Here is a 15733-nt window from a genome sequence, read left to right on the forward strand (position 1 = left end):
AGCAGGGAAGTGGGGTGCCCAGGCTCTGCCCTGCCAGGCAGCATGCACACACCATGCCCGTGGCTGTGCTCATTCCCAAATACATCCACAGCAGCCACTAAAATCCTACCCATGCTGTTAGCAACTGTGCAGCCCATCCTACTCTCCAAGGCAAAGAGCTGGCAAAGACCAAAACAGCCTCCTCCTCCTCGGATAGCATGGTTCAGCAAGGCTGACCGTCCTCATGGGCCGGCTCCCTGCTAGTGCTGCCTGCCTAACCTCGCGCTTCCCTGCCCAGGGCTCAGGTGGAGTCCAGTGGGGCTGCACAGTACACAGTGCCAGAGGAAAGCCCACCAGAGGGGAAGCTTCGGGGAGCAGTTACGCTCCCTAGTCAGGTCTGTGTAAAACAGACCATCCCAGCCATTCCTGAGAGACCATGGCAAAGGGACTCTGTCCAGACCCTCTGAGTGCAAGGGACCTACTTCTCTTAGTTTCTCATCACTCACCTAGACTGAACCAAACAGGACAGGAACCAAACAGCACACCAGAAGAGACACAGGGAAGAAGCAGCAGGTGGACTAGCAAGAAAAGTATCACTCCTCCGTGTACTCTACCTGGGGTGACTTTGCCCTGCCCTGCAGCTTCCATGGCCCCCCAGGATGTCAGTGAGCCTGTGTACCAGCAGCCTGCATGGAGTGGCGGAGCCTTCCTGGATTCCCTCCTGCCCCATCAGCACACGCTGCAGACATCAAGCGACACACACTACTGCTGGTGAAAGAAGTAAAATGACAAGTGGTCTGGCTCACACACAAGTTAGTGGGGTGAGTAAGGACATGTTACAACCATGCAGATGCTTTAGTGAACTAATTTGACTAGAAGGCACTTCCAGCACCCACATGAAGTTGTTCAGAGCAAGTCAGATATGTGTACTCTGATACAGAGACATCAGCCCAAACACCGCCCTTCTGGGAGGGAGAGCACTTAACCCCTGCCACCTCCTGCACTGTCCGCCCCCTTTGGCCCTGGATCTCTTGTTGTCGTCAGGATCCAAATTCAGCAACTCAAGAAGGAAAACTAGCAGCTGGGTAGCAAAGCTGGGAGCAGCGTTATTCCATGACAAGTTTCCACCTGCACTTGGGCTATTAATGTTCTTTTACAAAGCTTTATTTTAGGTCTACTTGGGTCTGTAAAGGTTCACTGCTGTTGCTCAGACAACTGCCCCCTTTAGACAAGTAACTAAAATAATTTGCTTCGCTAACACATGCTGGACCGCCTCTATATACAAAGCCTCTGGGGCATGTGATGGCTGATAACATGGGCTGTCTTACTGCGCATTCAATTCAAATCCAAATAAATACAGTATTTTAAGGGCACCAGGGTCGTTCTTTACACAGAAAGGTCTTAGGCGTATGTTGTAACTCATCAGAATTAAAACCTTTACAGTCCACTGTGATCAAGATCGTGATCGTGGCACTGTGTGTCCACCAAGATCATATCAGGCACTGAGACAGAGATCATACCAGACGCTCAGCACCAATGTTAATTGCCAAGGCCACTGTTACCTCCTTTGGGCTTTTGGCATTTCACATTAAAATCCATTTTTCTGTGAAATGCTCAGTTGCCCTCTCCACAGAGAAGCATCTTCAGACCCTAGCAGGGAAAGGGGGTAAAGCAGTCTTTGCCACAGAGGAGTAGTACTCCCAGCTGCCTAGACAGCTTGGTCTCTCCCATGAGTGTGGGCTGAGGACAGCTGCCTAGATACATCTTCTAAATACCGCTGAGAGCAGCTCCAGGGAGAATCCAGCTGCTCAGGGTTAACCATTGCACTGAAAGCTCAGAGAATGGGACAAAGGCCTTTTTTTCCTCCTCAGCTCTTCTAGAAAAAAAAGCACTTTGGAAACTGAGACTGCCTCTTAATGTGGGCACCCTATGGCCCTCTAGATCCTTCTGAGAGCTTTCTGCAGCTGTATTGGTCCTCAGGCCCCTCTGTGCTTGCATGTTAGCACGAAAGGACCGGCACAGCACTGCCAGGGGAGCTGCAATCTGCTCTGTTCGCAGTGGGGCTACATAAACCTGTCCAGTCTTCCTGCCTGGCTCCTGCTATTGCACCCAGAAACCCCAGTGTTACTTGATCACTAGCAAGATCTCTTCACCCATCAAAATTCAACAAGCATCCCTCAAGTTACAATGATAAAATTTCCTTATTGCTCCCTCTCCTGAACAGTCCTCCTCCTGATAGGCTCCAGCATGCCACATGGTCTGCACAACACTATGCCACCTCCATGGCATCCATCCCAGCCAAAGGGGCTCCAGGACAGAGCAGCCCCACTCCGCCACTCTGCCTGCGGCAGTTCATGCACACTCTGCAGAGAAGCCTTTTCATTACCCCAACAGAGGTCAGCGAGAGAATTACTGAAGTACATCAATGTTCTGCAAAACTCCCAACAGCACCTCGCACGTGCTCGTCTCCCTGCAGCAGTCACAAGGTTCAGCAAACCACTGGGCATCACTCATTCTTGAGGCAACATCCATCGTGTGCCATGCCAGGCAAACCAGCTTCCCTGGTCACCAGACACATGGGGCCGAGCACTGAAGAGGCTGTGCCATAACAACGGGACTCCGAAACCACCCGAGGCCACGAAGGGCTGCCCAACAACCATCCGACACTGCAGCAGGGCTGGGGTCCTTCTCACTCCCTGGAAGAGAGAGCTGAACGCTAACTGTCAGGCAATCCTTACAGCCAGCCAGGGCCTGTTTGCATGGCACAGCCAAAAGCCCATCATTGCTACCCTGTCTCCTCTTCACCATGAGAAAAATGCAGATAGGCTCCCACTGTACAACCCTGCCTAGACCTTCAGTGTCCACAGGAGGCGAAGGGACATGCTGACCACTCACCACAAGGATGACATGACTCTGTCCTCTATCCTGACTATACAGCATCACCGAGATATATGACTCCTACTCCTGTATTTGCAAGCCATGTGAAGAAGCCTTTAACACTCGCCTCTGTCTAAAAAATTCCGAGAAATCTCTTTCTTTTTAAAGATACACTGTCTATTTATTTACTGTGTCTTTAGTTTTGATTCTTATTTCTCTCCATTATTGGTGAAAAAAACCACCACACTTAAGTTGCTAAGGAAATAAAAAAATCTTCCTGGCAATTTCCCAGTTAAGAAAACCTCATGTTTTTCTCCCACTTTGTTTTGAATAGTTCTGAAGTCATCATGGCAGTTTTAACCAATCATACAAATGCTGCGTTATCCTTCTTAGTAGGCTGCCAAAATACACAAGCTCTGGCACATTTAAGAAAACAGAACAGTTCTGATCAAAACAGTGGCTAAGTGATGTGCCCTGTGAAGCCAGCAGAGGGAAGCCAGGACCCTTCTCTATTACCTTGACAAGGAATCAGTCCCCATCCCCTTCTCTTTCCTTCCTGTTCTTAAAAAAAATATATTTAAAATAATAGACTTCTGGTCACGAGAGATGTTAATTCCACCTGGGTCTCAGATTTCTGAGATGCATTTTAGATGAAGCAACAGCACAAAAAAGTATTCAGTTAACTTCAAGCAAATTCCAAATATTTGGGAGGGGGCTGGGGAAATTGCATCATTAAATTTTTTTATTATATATTTCTCTGACTGAGACACAGATCCTGTATACTATATTTGGAAGCTTAAAAGAAACTTGACAGTGTTCCTTTAAGAAGATGGAGATCAGCTCTCTCGAGCACTGCAGCATCATTCACCTCCGCATTTCCAACACAGCCACTGCTAGTGTCCCTACGAACAGCAACACAGACAGGGACAACCACGTTCAGCGTCATCAAGCGTCACTAATGACACCCGAAGGGCCCATGCAACACCAGGCAAAGTTATGGCTATGGGAGAAAACGGGCCCTACCTCTGTATAACAGCTGCAGAATCATTCTCTCGTTTCCGTCTCTTCCTCTCTGCGTAGCCCCTGAACGCCCTGGGAAACCATTTTAAGCCATTAACCAACTACACAGCTTTGAACTGGAGAGGACATGAAACACAGACAGGAAAGCTCTCACCAGACAACAGAGAGAGATTAGGCTGACCAAGGAAGACAGCCGGTCCTTGCAGGACTGCGTGCGAGTCAGGGGCCAGGCAAAAGACTCACCAAACCAAAAGTCCTCACTCCCAGCCCAGATAGGCTGGACAAGCAGTTGTTCCTAAAGCAAAGATAAGAGTGGCCAGAACACGGCCCAGATTATGGGGGCGAGCAGCCATCGTCCCTGCTACGGAGGAATAGACCTAGGAGACTGCAGGCACAAAACCTCTGTACACCAGGACCAAGCGGGACAAAAGCACGCTAGCAACTGTAGTCTCCATTTCGAAGATGAGGACGGTTGTGCTGTGATCCGTGTAGGCCTACCAGGTGCAGCCATCTAACCTCTTGCCAGCTGACTAACAGCCCTAGCGTAGGGAAAGCACAAGTGAATATGATGGACAGAAGAGGAGAGGAGAGTTTATCCAGGACACCAACAGACAAGGAAATTAAAAAAAAAATTAAGATTGTACTTACGAGATGCTAGAGATTCCAGGAAATGCAGGGAAAAAGAAAGAGAAGAGGAATTCATTAGTGCTCAGCCCCAGCCAGTGTTCTGAGGGAATTCTCACTCCAGAAAGAATATTTCTTGTTAGGTGGAAGGAAATTGCTTTTTAAATTAAACATTTCTCAGTGGTGAGACTCCTACTTGACCGAGCTAAATCCTCCCAGGGGAAGCGTTGGCACGTGGCTTGGATAGAAATTAAGCTCTGTGTAGACCCAGAGAATACACAGATGTACAACTGACAGCTGAACGTGGCCCATCAGGCTACGACGCGAGCTCAGCATCATGGGCTTCTGGAGCAGGGAGACCTTCTCCCACAGTGACAGACTCCTGACATCAGCTCATGCTGTCTGGTCTGTGAAGGAAGCAGGCATGGTGGGCTGAAAAACGCTAAAGCAGAGGCCAGGAGGACAGAGGCACCTGGGGCAGCCATTCCAACCAGCTTAGGGAAGTGCCCTGAACTTCTGGAGATGTTTCTGTGCCATTTCAAGAGGCAGCACAGAATCTCCAGAAACACTATCCGAAGAGCTACATTAACCAAGGGAGCTGTGCTCCTCAAGGGCTTCCTTAGGGCACCATTCCCCAAGCCAACCTCACTTTGGCCTCCAACAGCTCCAAGCCTTGTAAGCCCTGCCATGGGCCACCATCCTGCACCAAACCTTGCGCACAGCAAGGATGACTTCAGATAGCAAAGGAAAGCTGCTGATTTTGTGCATAGTTTGGAGTGTCAGATCAGAACTATAAAATACCATTCACTGTTACCAACCAGCATTTCTAAAGAGGAAAGCACCTGCCAAATCGCCCTGGGACTGCCCACAGGCCCTGTCACCCTGGTGCCCAGCTTGGGTGCCACCAGACTTAAAATCCCTGAAGAGGAGGCAGAGGGACATAGAGACTCCTCACTCCCACTGTCAGGGTGGGATTAGCACCCCACCATCACGCATTAGATTCCACAGACTGGCACCAGGCAAATGCCTCCCCCGTTGCTGTTCCCCGTGCTGGGAGGGTGGGTCACACCTCTCCCCAACACCAGATCCAGCCCTCCCTGCATCAGTTTTACAGGTCTGATCCAGTCTGGGTTATCCCAACATCAACAATCAGCCTCTTTTTGAGATTTGAGAAGGGAAAGGTACGAGGGAAAGAAGAAACGGCAGAGAAATAGATTACAAAAAAGACACCAGATCAGACAAGGAGAAATAAAGAGAGCAGTAGAGCTGAAGGTGACACAGACATTAGAAGGACACAGGAAAAAGTAGGCAAGGCTGGAGGAGGGCCTTAAAAGGCAGAGCAGTATCTCATTTCCCTCATTGCTTGCCTTGGCTTTCCAGCCAGGTAGGAAATACTTTAAACCAGGAAGATGGTATTTCCTGACAAGCCGAGTACAACCTGGAAATGAGGCTTCCCTTATTCTCTTCAGTCCTTCAAGAACTGCCTCCTCCCAGCGCACCGCAACCAGGGGCACCAAAACCTGAGTGGAGGGTCGAGGGAGAGGCTGTTCCTGCCTCGAATCCGTTCACATGTGGCAGAGATTTTATTGACACCTGCTTCAAATGACCAGACCAGCGCAGAAGCTGTAGGGCTGTATCTCATCCCATACAGACACACGCCTCTGGAGTGACAGACGCAGGGCAAGCCTGGAATAATGTTCCCTCAGGGCAGTGGCTGCAGCAGAAGCAAGTGGTGGAGGGTCTCAGCTGGTGCTCCCACAGGACCCTCGCTCTGCACAGGCAGCCAGGGACAGGGCATAATGTCACAGAGAAAATAAGGGAAGCAGAGAAGAGCTGGGTAGCCCAAGGTGTTAAAGAAAGTAAAACCAAACAAGTGGGAGTAGTAGGAAAGAGAACTAGTAAGTGCAAAAAAGAAATTAATAAGAAACAAGGTTGTCTCTCTCTCACCCCTGGACTGTGGTGCCAAACATACAACTCGATGGCTCCAGGCTCTCAGATACAGCTTTCAGTGGACTGTGAACTTTAAGATACACAATAAAAGCTACAGCAGTAGTTTCACTTACGCTTGCATAGTTGTAGTAGCAGTTTGAAAACTGAAGAGGTTCTCTTTTGGGAACCAGGTTCGTATGGGGACATCATCTGGAAGAAAGAGAGCAAAACCTGAGAATCCAGCGGGCAGAGACATCATTCAGAGGGCAAGACTTTCCGAGCCCTTTCTCTTAGTCCTTTTCTTCAGCATCCTGCCCTGTACTAAACAGGGGAGTCTCATCCTCGTCATGCACGCTACCTCTGAGTGTTTGGTCAATTTGTGCAAAGCCTGAATGAAAGCTCTATCCTAAGTGTGGAAGATTAGAACAATCCAGGAATTACAAAAGAGACATCTGAACAAGGAAAAAAAGAAACCAGCGAAAGAAACATTTTTTCATTAGAAGCATTTTCCAATCTCTGCCTTTTCCTTAGTAACATTAGTTTGAAATGTCCCATTCATCCAGTCCTCTATGATACAGCCTCCCATGGAAGATGAAAAGCATTCATCTTCCTCACTTCAGAACTTTAAGCCTGAGAGAGACTCTCTTTTTCTACCACTGAAGCTTCAGTAAAACCCTTCAGACACCTGCCCCTGATGACCTGGCCTTCATGAGTTTTTCTGGTTTTAGAAGTCAAGCTGCGCATGAGCTATACAATCTGCAGATGACTTTGTGCTCATTTGGTCCTCTGTGTTTGTAAACTGCCCTGCCTGAAACAGCTGCAGATTATTTCCTAATTCTGTTGCATTAGGACACTGCATTATCTTCACGTAATGACCACCAAGACAAAAAACAGGCAGCAAAGTAAGTCGCTAATTATGTGTGTGGGACAGCGGTGACCAGAAGGAGGAATCCAACCAAGAAGCAGCTCTTGCTGAGAACTCTCAGGCTGATGTTGGTCAGGCAGGGAATCAGAGCTGTATTAAAATCCACCAACACAAGACGTGTGAGATCTCAGTGGATTGGTTCCCTGGGATTTGGGGCTACCTGATTTTATATCTTGCTTCATTCTCAATTTGTTGTCTTCTTGCTTAATGCCTTGCCACATGCTGCTGATCATGTGTCTTCTTTCACTCATTCAAGTTTTAAGATCATTAGCAACTACGGAATCTTAGTCATTAACATTCTGGCATTGTCAAGAGTATTTTTTTAATTCACTTTTATTGGCCAAAACCCAATCATTCCCTACATGTGTACTGCAGACATAATTACTAGAGACCAGATATCTTATGAAATGTTTTGTACAGATCATCATCTACTACAGACTGATCCTGCTGTTCCCTGAAAGTACAAAAAGTGGCTGCAATTAAAGATGTCAAAAATGCTAAATGCAACTGGGGAGGCTTCCTTTGAAGTGAGGCTTCCAAGAAATCATATAGAAAGCTGTAACAGCCACTCCTCACTAACAGTTTATGTCAAGTCTTGTATAAAGGCACCCTAAGGAAATATATGTTAAACGAAAACTGCATTCTAGTATGCTAAATACTTATTATGAAGTCCCTGTGTCTGCTCTCCTCTAAAAAAGATAGAGAAGAAACACAAAACAGCTCAGACTGTAAATGAACGACTTGTTTGAAGTCTTGAGCCCACAAAAGTGCTGAAGGAGGAGAAGTTGTACAAATCCTTTTTAGCCAACAATTCTGTACAGACTTCTCAGGGACTATGCATCTCAAAGGACTGACAGTCTCTTAATATATTTTAGAGCTTTTAAGCCACTAGCTTTGATTCAAAGCAGAGCTTATGAAAAACACCTAATATCCTTATGAGGCTTTGCCTGGACAATCGCTGGAAGCCTCCCCTCCTTTTCTGATAGGCAGGAGTCAACATAGGAAAGATATCACACCCCTACCCAAAGCACTCAGTGGAGAATAAAGGATTTGTGACCGTTCAGAGGCACCTCTTCACCAGCCAGAGGTAGAACAGCAGCAGAGAAGCACACAGCTGGGGACGGGGGAGCACAGCTCAGCACTAGAGCTCATCCAGCTAATTAAAATTCAGATTATGAGTATAGCTATTTTGCTTCCAGGAGCAGGTAGCACGCTCATTTTTGGCCAGGCAGAGCATCTTGTTCTCCTTTCTTTTTACCATCAGCTATGATGAAATAGTCAAGGTACCACGGGCCTGGGTAAGACTGGAGGAACCCCACCGCCACGTTCAGCATCTCCAGCCACTTGACGGGCTGCATGAAAATCTCAGCACCTCTGTCCATGAGTGGATGTGTTTGTATCAGATGCTTGGAGCAGCACAGGAGATGACAGCTTGTGCTTCTCTGGAACGGTGTTAGGCATAAAAATCCATATTAAATTATGCCAACCTGGCCTAACTGCCATGAGTGTTGGTTTGCTGCAATAGCGTGTCATGTAAACCCAAACAGAAAGCAGCAGTGTAAAGTGAACCTCTGGGGAAATTAGTCTGTCTCTCTCGCCTCCATTCATCTCCGCTCTGTCTTCTCTGCTAGCCATGCATGAAGGATATTCCAAGAAATACTTCTTGCAGCCCGTGACAGTTGTGCCATTCAACTCTCCATTTTTCTCTGAGTAACAACGCTTGGACAGAGAGCACAAATGAGACCAAGCTGCAAAAACCTTCATTCCATGATGCCAGTGCTATGAGGGCATTTAGTATCAGTGGCACAGCACTGCCTGTGCAGCCACACGTGCAAGCACTCAGAAGCCTGAGACAAGCAGCGAGGGTAGCTGCTATCTGCCTGTACGAAACATGAAACATTCATGGAGGCATCTGCAGGTTCAGCGCTGTCAACTCTGTTCCCATTTAAGGAACCACTCCGACATATTTTCAGAAAGGTAAACGTCCATTTCACATTGATAACTGGCCCTAACAAAAATTGTTGCCTAGCTGAAAATACATACTATAAATCCCAAGGCCCAGAAAGAGAACGTAGCATCACTCTATAGCATTTGCTAGGACATGTTTTCTGGCAAACAGGTGTTTAGATCCAGCTATAAGGAGTTAAACTCTTTCATTAGTGATCTGGAGCTTTCCTTTGGTTCTGCATCAAGTAACCTGCTGCAGTCCCACAGTGCCTAGCACAATTTTGATTTGTTCGGGAAAGCTTTCAACATAAATCCATCAGCACTAGACCAGGAAATCTTCACTTTCTTAATTCAGTATGCATCACGAGGCTGCAACCGATTCAGCTCAGCACGCTGATCTCCAGAAGACCAAGCCCCTGGGGTTGCCATCTCCTTTACTGAAACGTGTTTTTTTTTTTTCTATCCTCACACAAGCATTCTGGCTGTGTCATCATATGCGGAGCCATCTTTTATGATCGTATGTGTTTTACCTGTTAAAACCATAAAAGATTTCCATACAGGAAATCTTTTCTCACTCCTTTTCTTGCACTTATGCAATAAAAATAATAGAGTGTAAACTGGCACATGTAGTGTCTGATGTAAAGCCCCAAAATCACAGGGAATAAACAGAGAAACAATGCTTAAAACTGCACAGGAGTTAGTAGGACTGTAGGTGTTCTGCACATTTGATAATTAGTTCTTTTTTATTATTATTTTTCAGTGTTAGGGCATGTATTAATTTAGTCATAGAATTTCAAGCAACTAGGCATGAAAATATGGTCCAGAACCCAAACTTTCAGTGATTTTACCTGCAGTAAATATCACTACGGTATTTACTAGAAAACTATGAACTGAGGAAAAATGTACAGTTTGATCTCCACAGTTCTTATACTCAATTTCTTTTCAAGGAGAAAACCTTGACCTTTCCTGTCTGGACACTCGAACCTAAAAGCCTTGATGTGTGTTTACAAAAAAAACCCCAAAAACAAAACAAAACAAAAAAATCAGACAAATTAGGTCAGACTCCGCCAGCCACATACAGAGCTGACAGGCGAAGATGGACAGTGTACTAGCTTATAATTCAAAGCACATAGATTGTGACATATATTTGATTAATGGTTAAGTTTTTAAAGACAATCAGAGATTTTTTTAAATGTAATGAATTATTACAAGCCCTATTCCCCGAGAGGATTGAGCAAATGGATAGTGAGTGGGGAAGAAAAGTCCAATGGTGTGTTATTTGCTAGTATTTATGGAAAGCCCATGAGGTGGCACTACATGAGAGACCCTGCTAAACTGATTCCAGCCACGCAGATGAGTATTTCAGGGACACACCGAAGTACAGAACACCATATCTGAGCTGAGCTGAGGCTTGTGCTGAGCACCCTGGCACGTTCACAAAGATTTCGCCTGCTTCAGCCCCAGAACGAGGCAGGGGAGAGAGGGTCCTGCTCTGAACTGCCTCCTGGATGAGCATAAACGTAGATGCATTGACACAGTACCTCCTCTCTTGCCCTTCCTTCAACAGAAAGGGAGCCCACAGAGATCACCCTCACTAAGCTACACGAAGCTGTCATGAAAACCACCCAGCTCATCTGCTGCTTACAAGCTAGAGGCAGAGACAACAGAGCTGGCCTCAGACTGAGCTCAGCTTATTTCATACTCCTCCTTTGACAATCCCTTTCCACGAATGCTGGTGCAAGGTACCAGCAAGATGCTGAAGGGGAAACACTACAGGGCCCAACCTGAGGCACATGGCAATGAAACCTCCATGCTGGGATGAGATGGGCGTCACCCTTCGTCCCCGTGTCGATGAGTCCCTTTGTGTCCTTCCAGCACCCAGCACTCACCCTTACTTACCAGACACTCGATCGACACTATACATCCTCTCCAGCCTTTTTCTGTGCCACCCAGTCTCACCGGTTTGATGCTGCTCCAGGTCAAAGGAATGCTGGGAAGGGGCAGCCAGCCGGGTGCAGTTCGGGCACTCCTTGGAGCCCTGCCGGCTGCCTGGCCAGCCCTTGCAATGCCTGCCATGAGAGCCACCAGCACTGTGCACTTGGTGGCCATGGTGGCATTCCTCTTGGGCAGCCCCCTTCATCACCACCAGTTCCATGCTTTCGTTCTCATGGTCTGACAGCATCGGCCTCTCGCCAGAGATTGTGTAGACTCGTGGCTTCGGTCCCTCGCTTGGCATCTTCTCTGTCTGCTCCTCGGAGAAGCTCCTCTCAAACTTGCCGTCTGAGATGACGGAGAGCCTGCGCTTGTTCTGTGCTGCCTGCTGCATCTCAGGGGAGTCCTCCTGTCCAATGTAGGAGTCTGCTAACAGGTGATCTGAAACAAACGGCACACTTTCCTTAAAACCAAAGCACCCCAGACACCAATAAATTTAGGAGGCTCTTTGTTACTGCGGCAGAAAGGGGAATGGGGAGAGGGATATGGTAGGCTCCCCCCAGGAACCTTTTCAGATGAACGCGTGCCCATAGTCTCCAGAGCTGGTCCTGAAACGAGAGACATTTCTCACAAATATGCCCAATATTTTAAGCGTGCATGGCCACCAAACAAGGCTAGAAGCAAATGCAGGTCTCACTGCACAGTCTGAAAATGCCTACATGTAAAACAGCCCTTGTTCAGCTGCACAGTCCTGTTGGCTTCAGCAGGTTTAGCCATGCAAGGGAAAGTTTGCAGGACAAGGACCAGCACAAACTTCTCCAAGAAGTGACAAACTATGGGTGTTTTGTACACCAAGTTATTATTTGTTTTAGAACTAAGGAAAAGGGGCAAACCACTGGGGTTTGGTTTTTTCCCTCTGATTTTCTGCCAATTCTGCCAAAAATGCAAAAATACTTCAGCCGGCAGCTGCAACACAGCGTCCTGCTCTCTGCAGCACCCCTGGTTAGCAGGCCTCGTCGGGTGCGCAGGTGGTGACGGCACAGCCTGCGGAAGCTGTCCTGACGGAAAATGCAGCCGCTCCCTTTGTAGGGTACGAAGATCGAAAGGAGAGAGGCCCATGAGTGCAACTATCTTTGGAGCCCACACACTGGATGAAGTGCCAGGAAATCTCAGCATTTCCATGGCAATTCCATGCATGAACCCAACAGTATCTCCCACCCACCTGCTAATCCTTTTTTCAAGTGGCTGTTAATTACCTCTTACACTTCCCTTCAGATGGGAAGCAGCTAGGGGACTGTTAAAAAGGCTCAGCAGGGAATGCATTATTCATGTGACTACTACCTCAGAAAAAAATAAAACCATTAGTGTCCAGCACAGGCAGCAGCATTTTAAACTGAGGCAGAAAGCAAACCCAAGCCTTTAGTTCACTAGATATTTAATGAACATCCTTCTTCTAGCTACTGAGCCACGGCCTGGAAGAACTCAGCAACAATCTGAGGCTTGGCAACCTTGCAGCAGCCATGAAAAGACGAAGGAGGAAGAGACCTATCTCAGAACAGGTCTGATGTTGTATGTGTGCAACGTGGACCTTTCCCTGCTGCCACATTCTGCGTCCAATGAAGTGCTCTTGTGCCCCTCCAAAAAGAGCCTTCCCAAGCTGATGGCGTACACTTTCAGCTTTTGAATCTGAAGCCCATCCTCGATTGTGCTCATGTTGCCAGGGGCCTCTCCCCCTGCTCCGTTTGCAGCCAAGAATGAACTGAATTTAGCTGGTACTGGTACAGCGTGTCACCCTTATCTCATTTTTCTGCTTGAGATACAACCCCCTCCAGCACCACTAGGAGATAAATACGTGTCTGGCCACTCTGTCAGGACCGTTCAGGCTGACACAAGTCAGGTTCATTTCACTTGTCTCCTAGTGAGACCTCACAGTCTCCAGATACTGTAGCTGGCAGCTGTGTGAATCCTTGAGCTGGCCAGGGGAAGAAGCCTGTAGGAGTCCTACAGAAAGAGCTATGCCTCTTGAATCTATAGCTGATGCTGTCTTTCCAGACTAACCATGAAGTCCAAAAAGCATGACTAGGTGTATTGAGGAGCCATGCCTGTCAGTGATACTGTCCAGGTAAAATACGGAAGGTGGGCAGTGGACTACTTCACCCAGGGTCTCCTGCACAGAGACAGCCTGGACATCTGCACCTCCCTCCAGGAGGGGAGCCTGATGGACTGACTACAAGGGCCATCACCAGAACAACCGCAAGCCATTCAAGTGGAAGAAGCTGTTCCACCTGCTGTCATTCAACAGGTTGTCCAGCTGGATCCTACCAGCTGCAGGATACGATGTCATGGACCAACCACTGCAGAAGGTGTTCACAGACTCCAAAGTCTCTCCAACCACTTGTCACCCCTCAGGAGGCAGCAGGCTGCAGCAGGCCACCACATTTGTTCTACAGTGACTCAGACTCTCTCCAGTTCCAAGACTCTAGGGTGCTCTAGAGTGGGTATGTCTTGGGAAAACACCATGAAATGACTCTTCAAGATCTGCCAAGATCCATGCTGGCTAATACTGCCAAGCACACCACTTTTTAAATCAAAAACAAAGGCCAGTTCTAAGTACTCGTCTCAACTTGTCAAACTTACTAACCTGTGTGGGCTCAGTGATGATACATATTTCTTAAGACACTACAAAATAATGGCCGACAGCTGCCCCTGTTCCTCCTGAAGTGAATACTTCTATGGAAGATGCATAACCTCATTAGAGCAAACACACAGGATTGTGCACCTTTACCCTCGCACTGATAGCACCACAATTCAGAACTTCTGAACTCTGGTATCTGTGGGTAAATGGAAAAATGAAGCGCCCAAAGAACAGTATGTCTGAAAACACTGATGATCACAAGTGCAGAGAGACCAACTCCAGTCTCTGTTTTATAAGCACTGAGGTCCATTCAGCCCCATAAAATTTACAGACATGTACGTGGGACATGACTGGTTTCAAGTAAGAGCAAATTTTTTACTGAAATCACGGCAGGGTTAAAATTCTTCACTGGATATATTTGACATAAACTACCTGTTTGATCTAGCATGAAAAATGCAAGGATAATCTTTTCTTCCTATCTTACTTGTCCCTTACTCAAGGTGTTTTCACTTGTACTTAACTAGGGGTCTCCATGGTCTGCACTACAAAGGCCTGCCACCAGACCGATAGCCTTTCTCTTGTCAAACAATTGGATAATTATTTATTTTCATTCAGTTTAGCACCTTCCGTAACTACACATGGGAGAAGCAACTTCATATGCAAAGAGAATGTTAAGTATTATTCAAGAGTTCCAGTTAATAAAGAATTTATCTACAGAAGAAAAAATTAGTACGGAAGAAAAAGATATTAAAACATCCATTATAATGAATTATTGGCTTCTAAAAATGAACCTGCACCATTTCAGGGAGCAAGTCTGCGCTAGCATTCACACACGCGTGTTCACATACACCAGCAGCCTGGAGATGCTACCAGGTTCCCTTGACTGTGCCTGGAGTGAACTTGATTCTGGTGCCAAAGCACTGCACCTGCTTCCACTATGGCATTTTAGGTTAATAGTTTGCTTCTGCTAGGAAAGAAGCCAAGATGGTTCAGAAATCAATGCTGAATTAAATCTGAGACATAGGGATGTTCAGGGAAGAGAACTGAGAAACAGTAACAGGGGACTTCAGCAATAGCTGGAATTGCCTTCTAAGAGTCAGCTGAAGCTGACTGCTGTTAACACCCTCTGCCTGGTTACTGCTGCTCCGTTTCATTTCATTTTCACATTGCTCTTGCCACCTCTCCCACAGGCAGATGCTCCATCAAACTGCCACGCCAGCCCAGGAGAGCGTGACGCAGGAAGCCTGGCATAGCGCCCTCCTCTCCAGCCACTCCGATGAAGCTGACCTGGTAACAGCTCTGCTCTCCCACTTAACTTTCATCAGCAACACCTTTGTCTCACACAGCTGTAAAGCTACCTTGGAGCAGGCAAATCAGGTTCCTCAAACGGATTTCTTCTCATCTAGATTTGTGTTCTACATGGATTTATTGTGCCTGAGATACTTAACAGCAAGATACAGGAAAGAGGACCAACATGTGTTTGATCTGTAGATCATGTGTCTATTGGCAACAGAAACATTCAAATCATATTTTCATCACTTCCCTGTCTACCTGGGCTAAGTCTAACAGCCTGTCCAGAGCCCATGGGCTTGACAGTCCAGCCCTAAGGGACAATCCCCTTCCCATCCCCCTTGTTATCTACTTGAACACATCTCACTGGCTTCACTTGTTCTTCTCTGGTACTTCTTTCTTCACCTTCCACACAGCACTGCCACACACAGCCATTAGGGCATGCGTACCACCAAGGCATGGCCACCGACAGCAGTTGTGATCTGTACTAGTTAATTTGCAGTATCTTGAGAAAGAAAGAATCCACATTCTGAGTACATGTAGTTCCTGATAATTAGGCACTTACTACTATTAGA

General features: G+C 47.1%; 1 protein-coding gene across 6 annotated transcripts in view; it reads right to left on the reverse strand.

Moving 5' to 3' along the window:
• The window catches only part of NSMF (NMDA receptor synaptonuclear signaling and neuronal migration factor), a 51852-nt gene that overhangs the window by 21075 nt on the left and 15044 nt on the right, over nt 1-15733 (reverse strand). For 3 of the 6 annotated variants that reach the window (XM_064468432.1, XM_064468431.1, XM_064468433.1), the window contains exons 3-4: nt 11201-11674; nt 6564-6639 (exon numbers count right to left, since the gene is read on the reverse strand). In XM_064468432.1, the coding sequence (XP_064324502.1) occupies nt 6564-6639; nt 11201-11674 (550 nt within the window). Of the gene's footprint in view, nt 1-3879; nt 3949-4524; nt 4531-6563; nt 6640-11200; nt 11675-15733 lie in introns of all 6 variants that reach the window. The other 3 variants (XM_064468436.1, XM_064468435.1, XM_064468434.1) reach the window with 2 other exon arrangements.

This window comes from Phalacrocorax carbo, chromosome 18, assembly GCF_963921805.1.
Source record: "Phalacrocorax carbo chromosome 18, bPhaCar2.1, whole genome shotgun sequence".
Taxonomy (NCBI): Eukaryota; Metazoa; Chordata; class Aves; order Suliformes; family Phalacrocoracidae; genus Phalacrocorax; species Phalacrocorax carbo.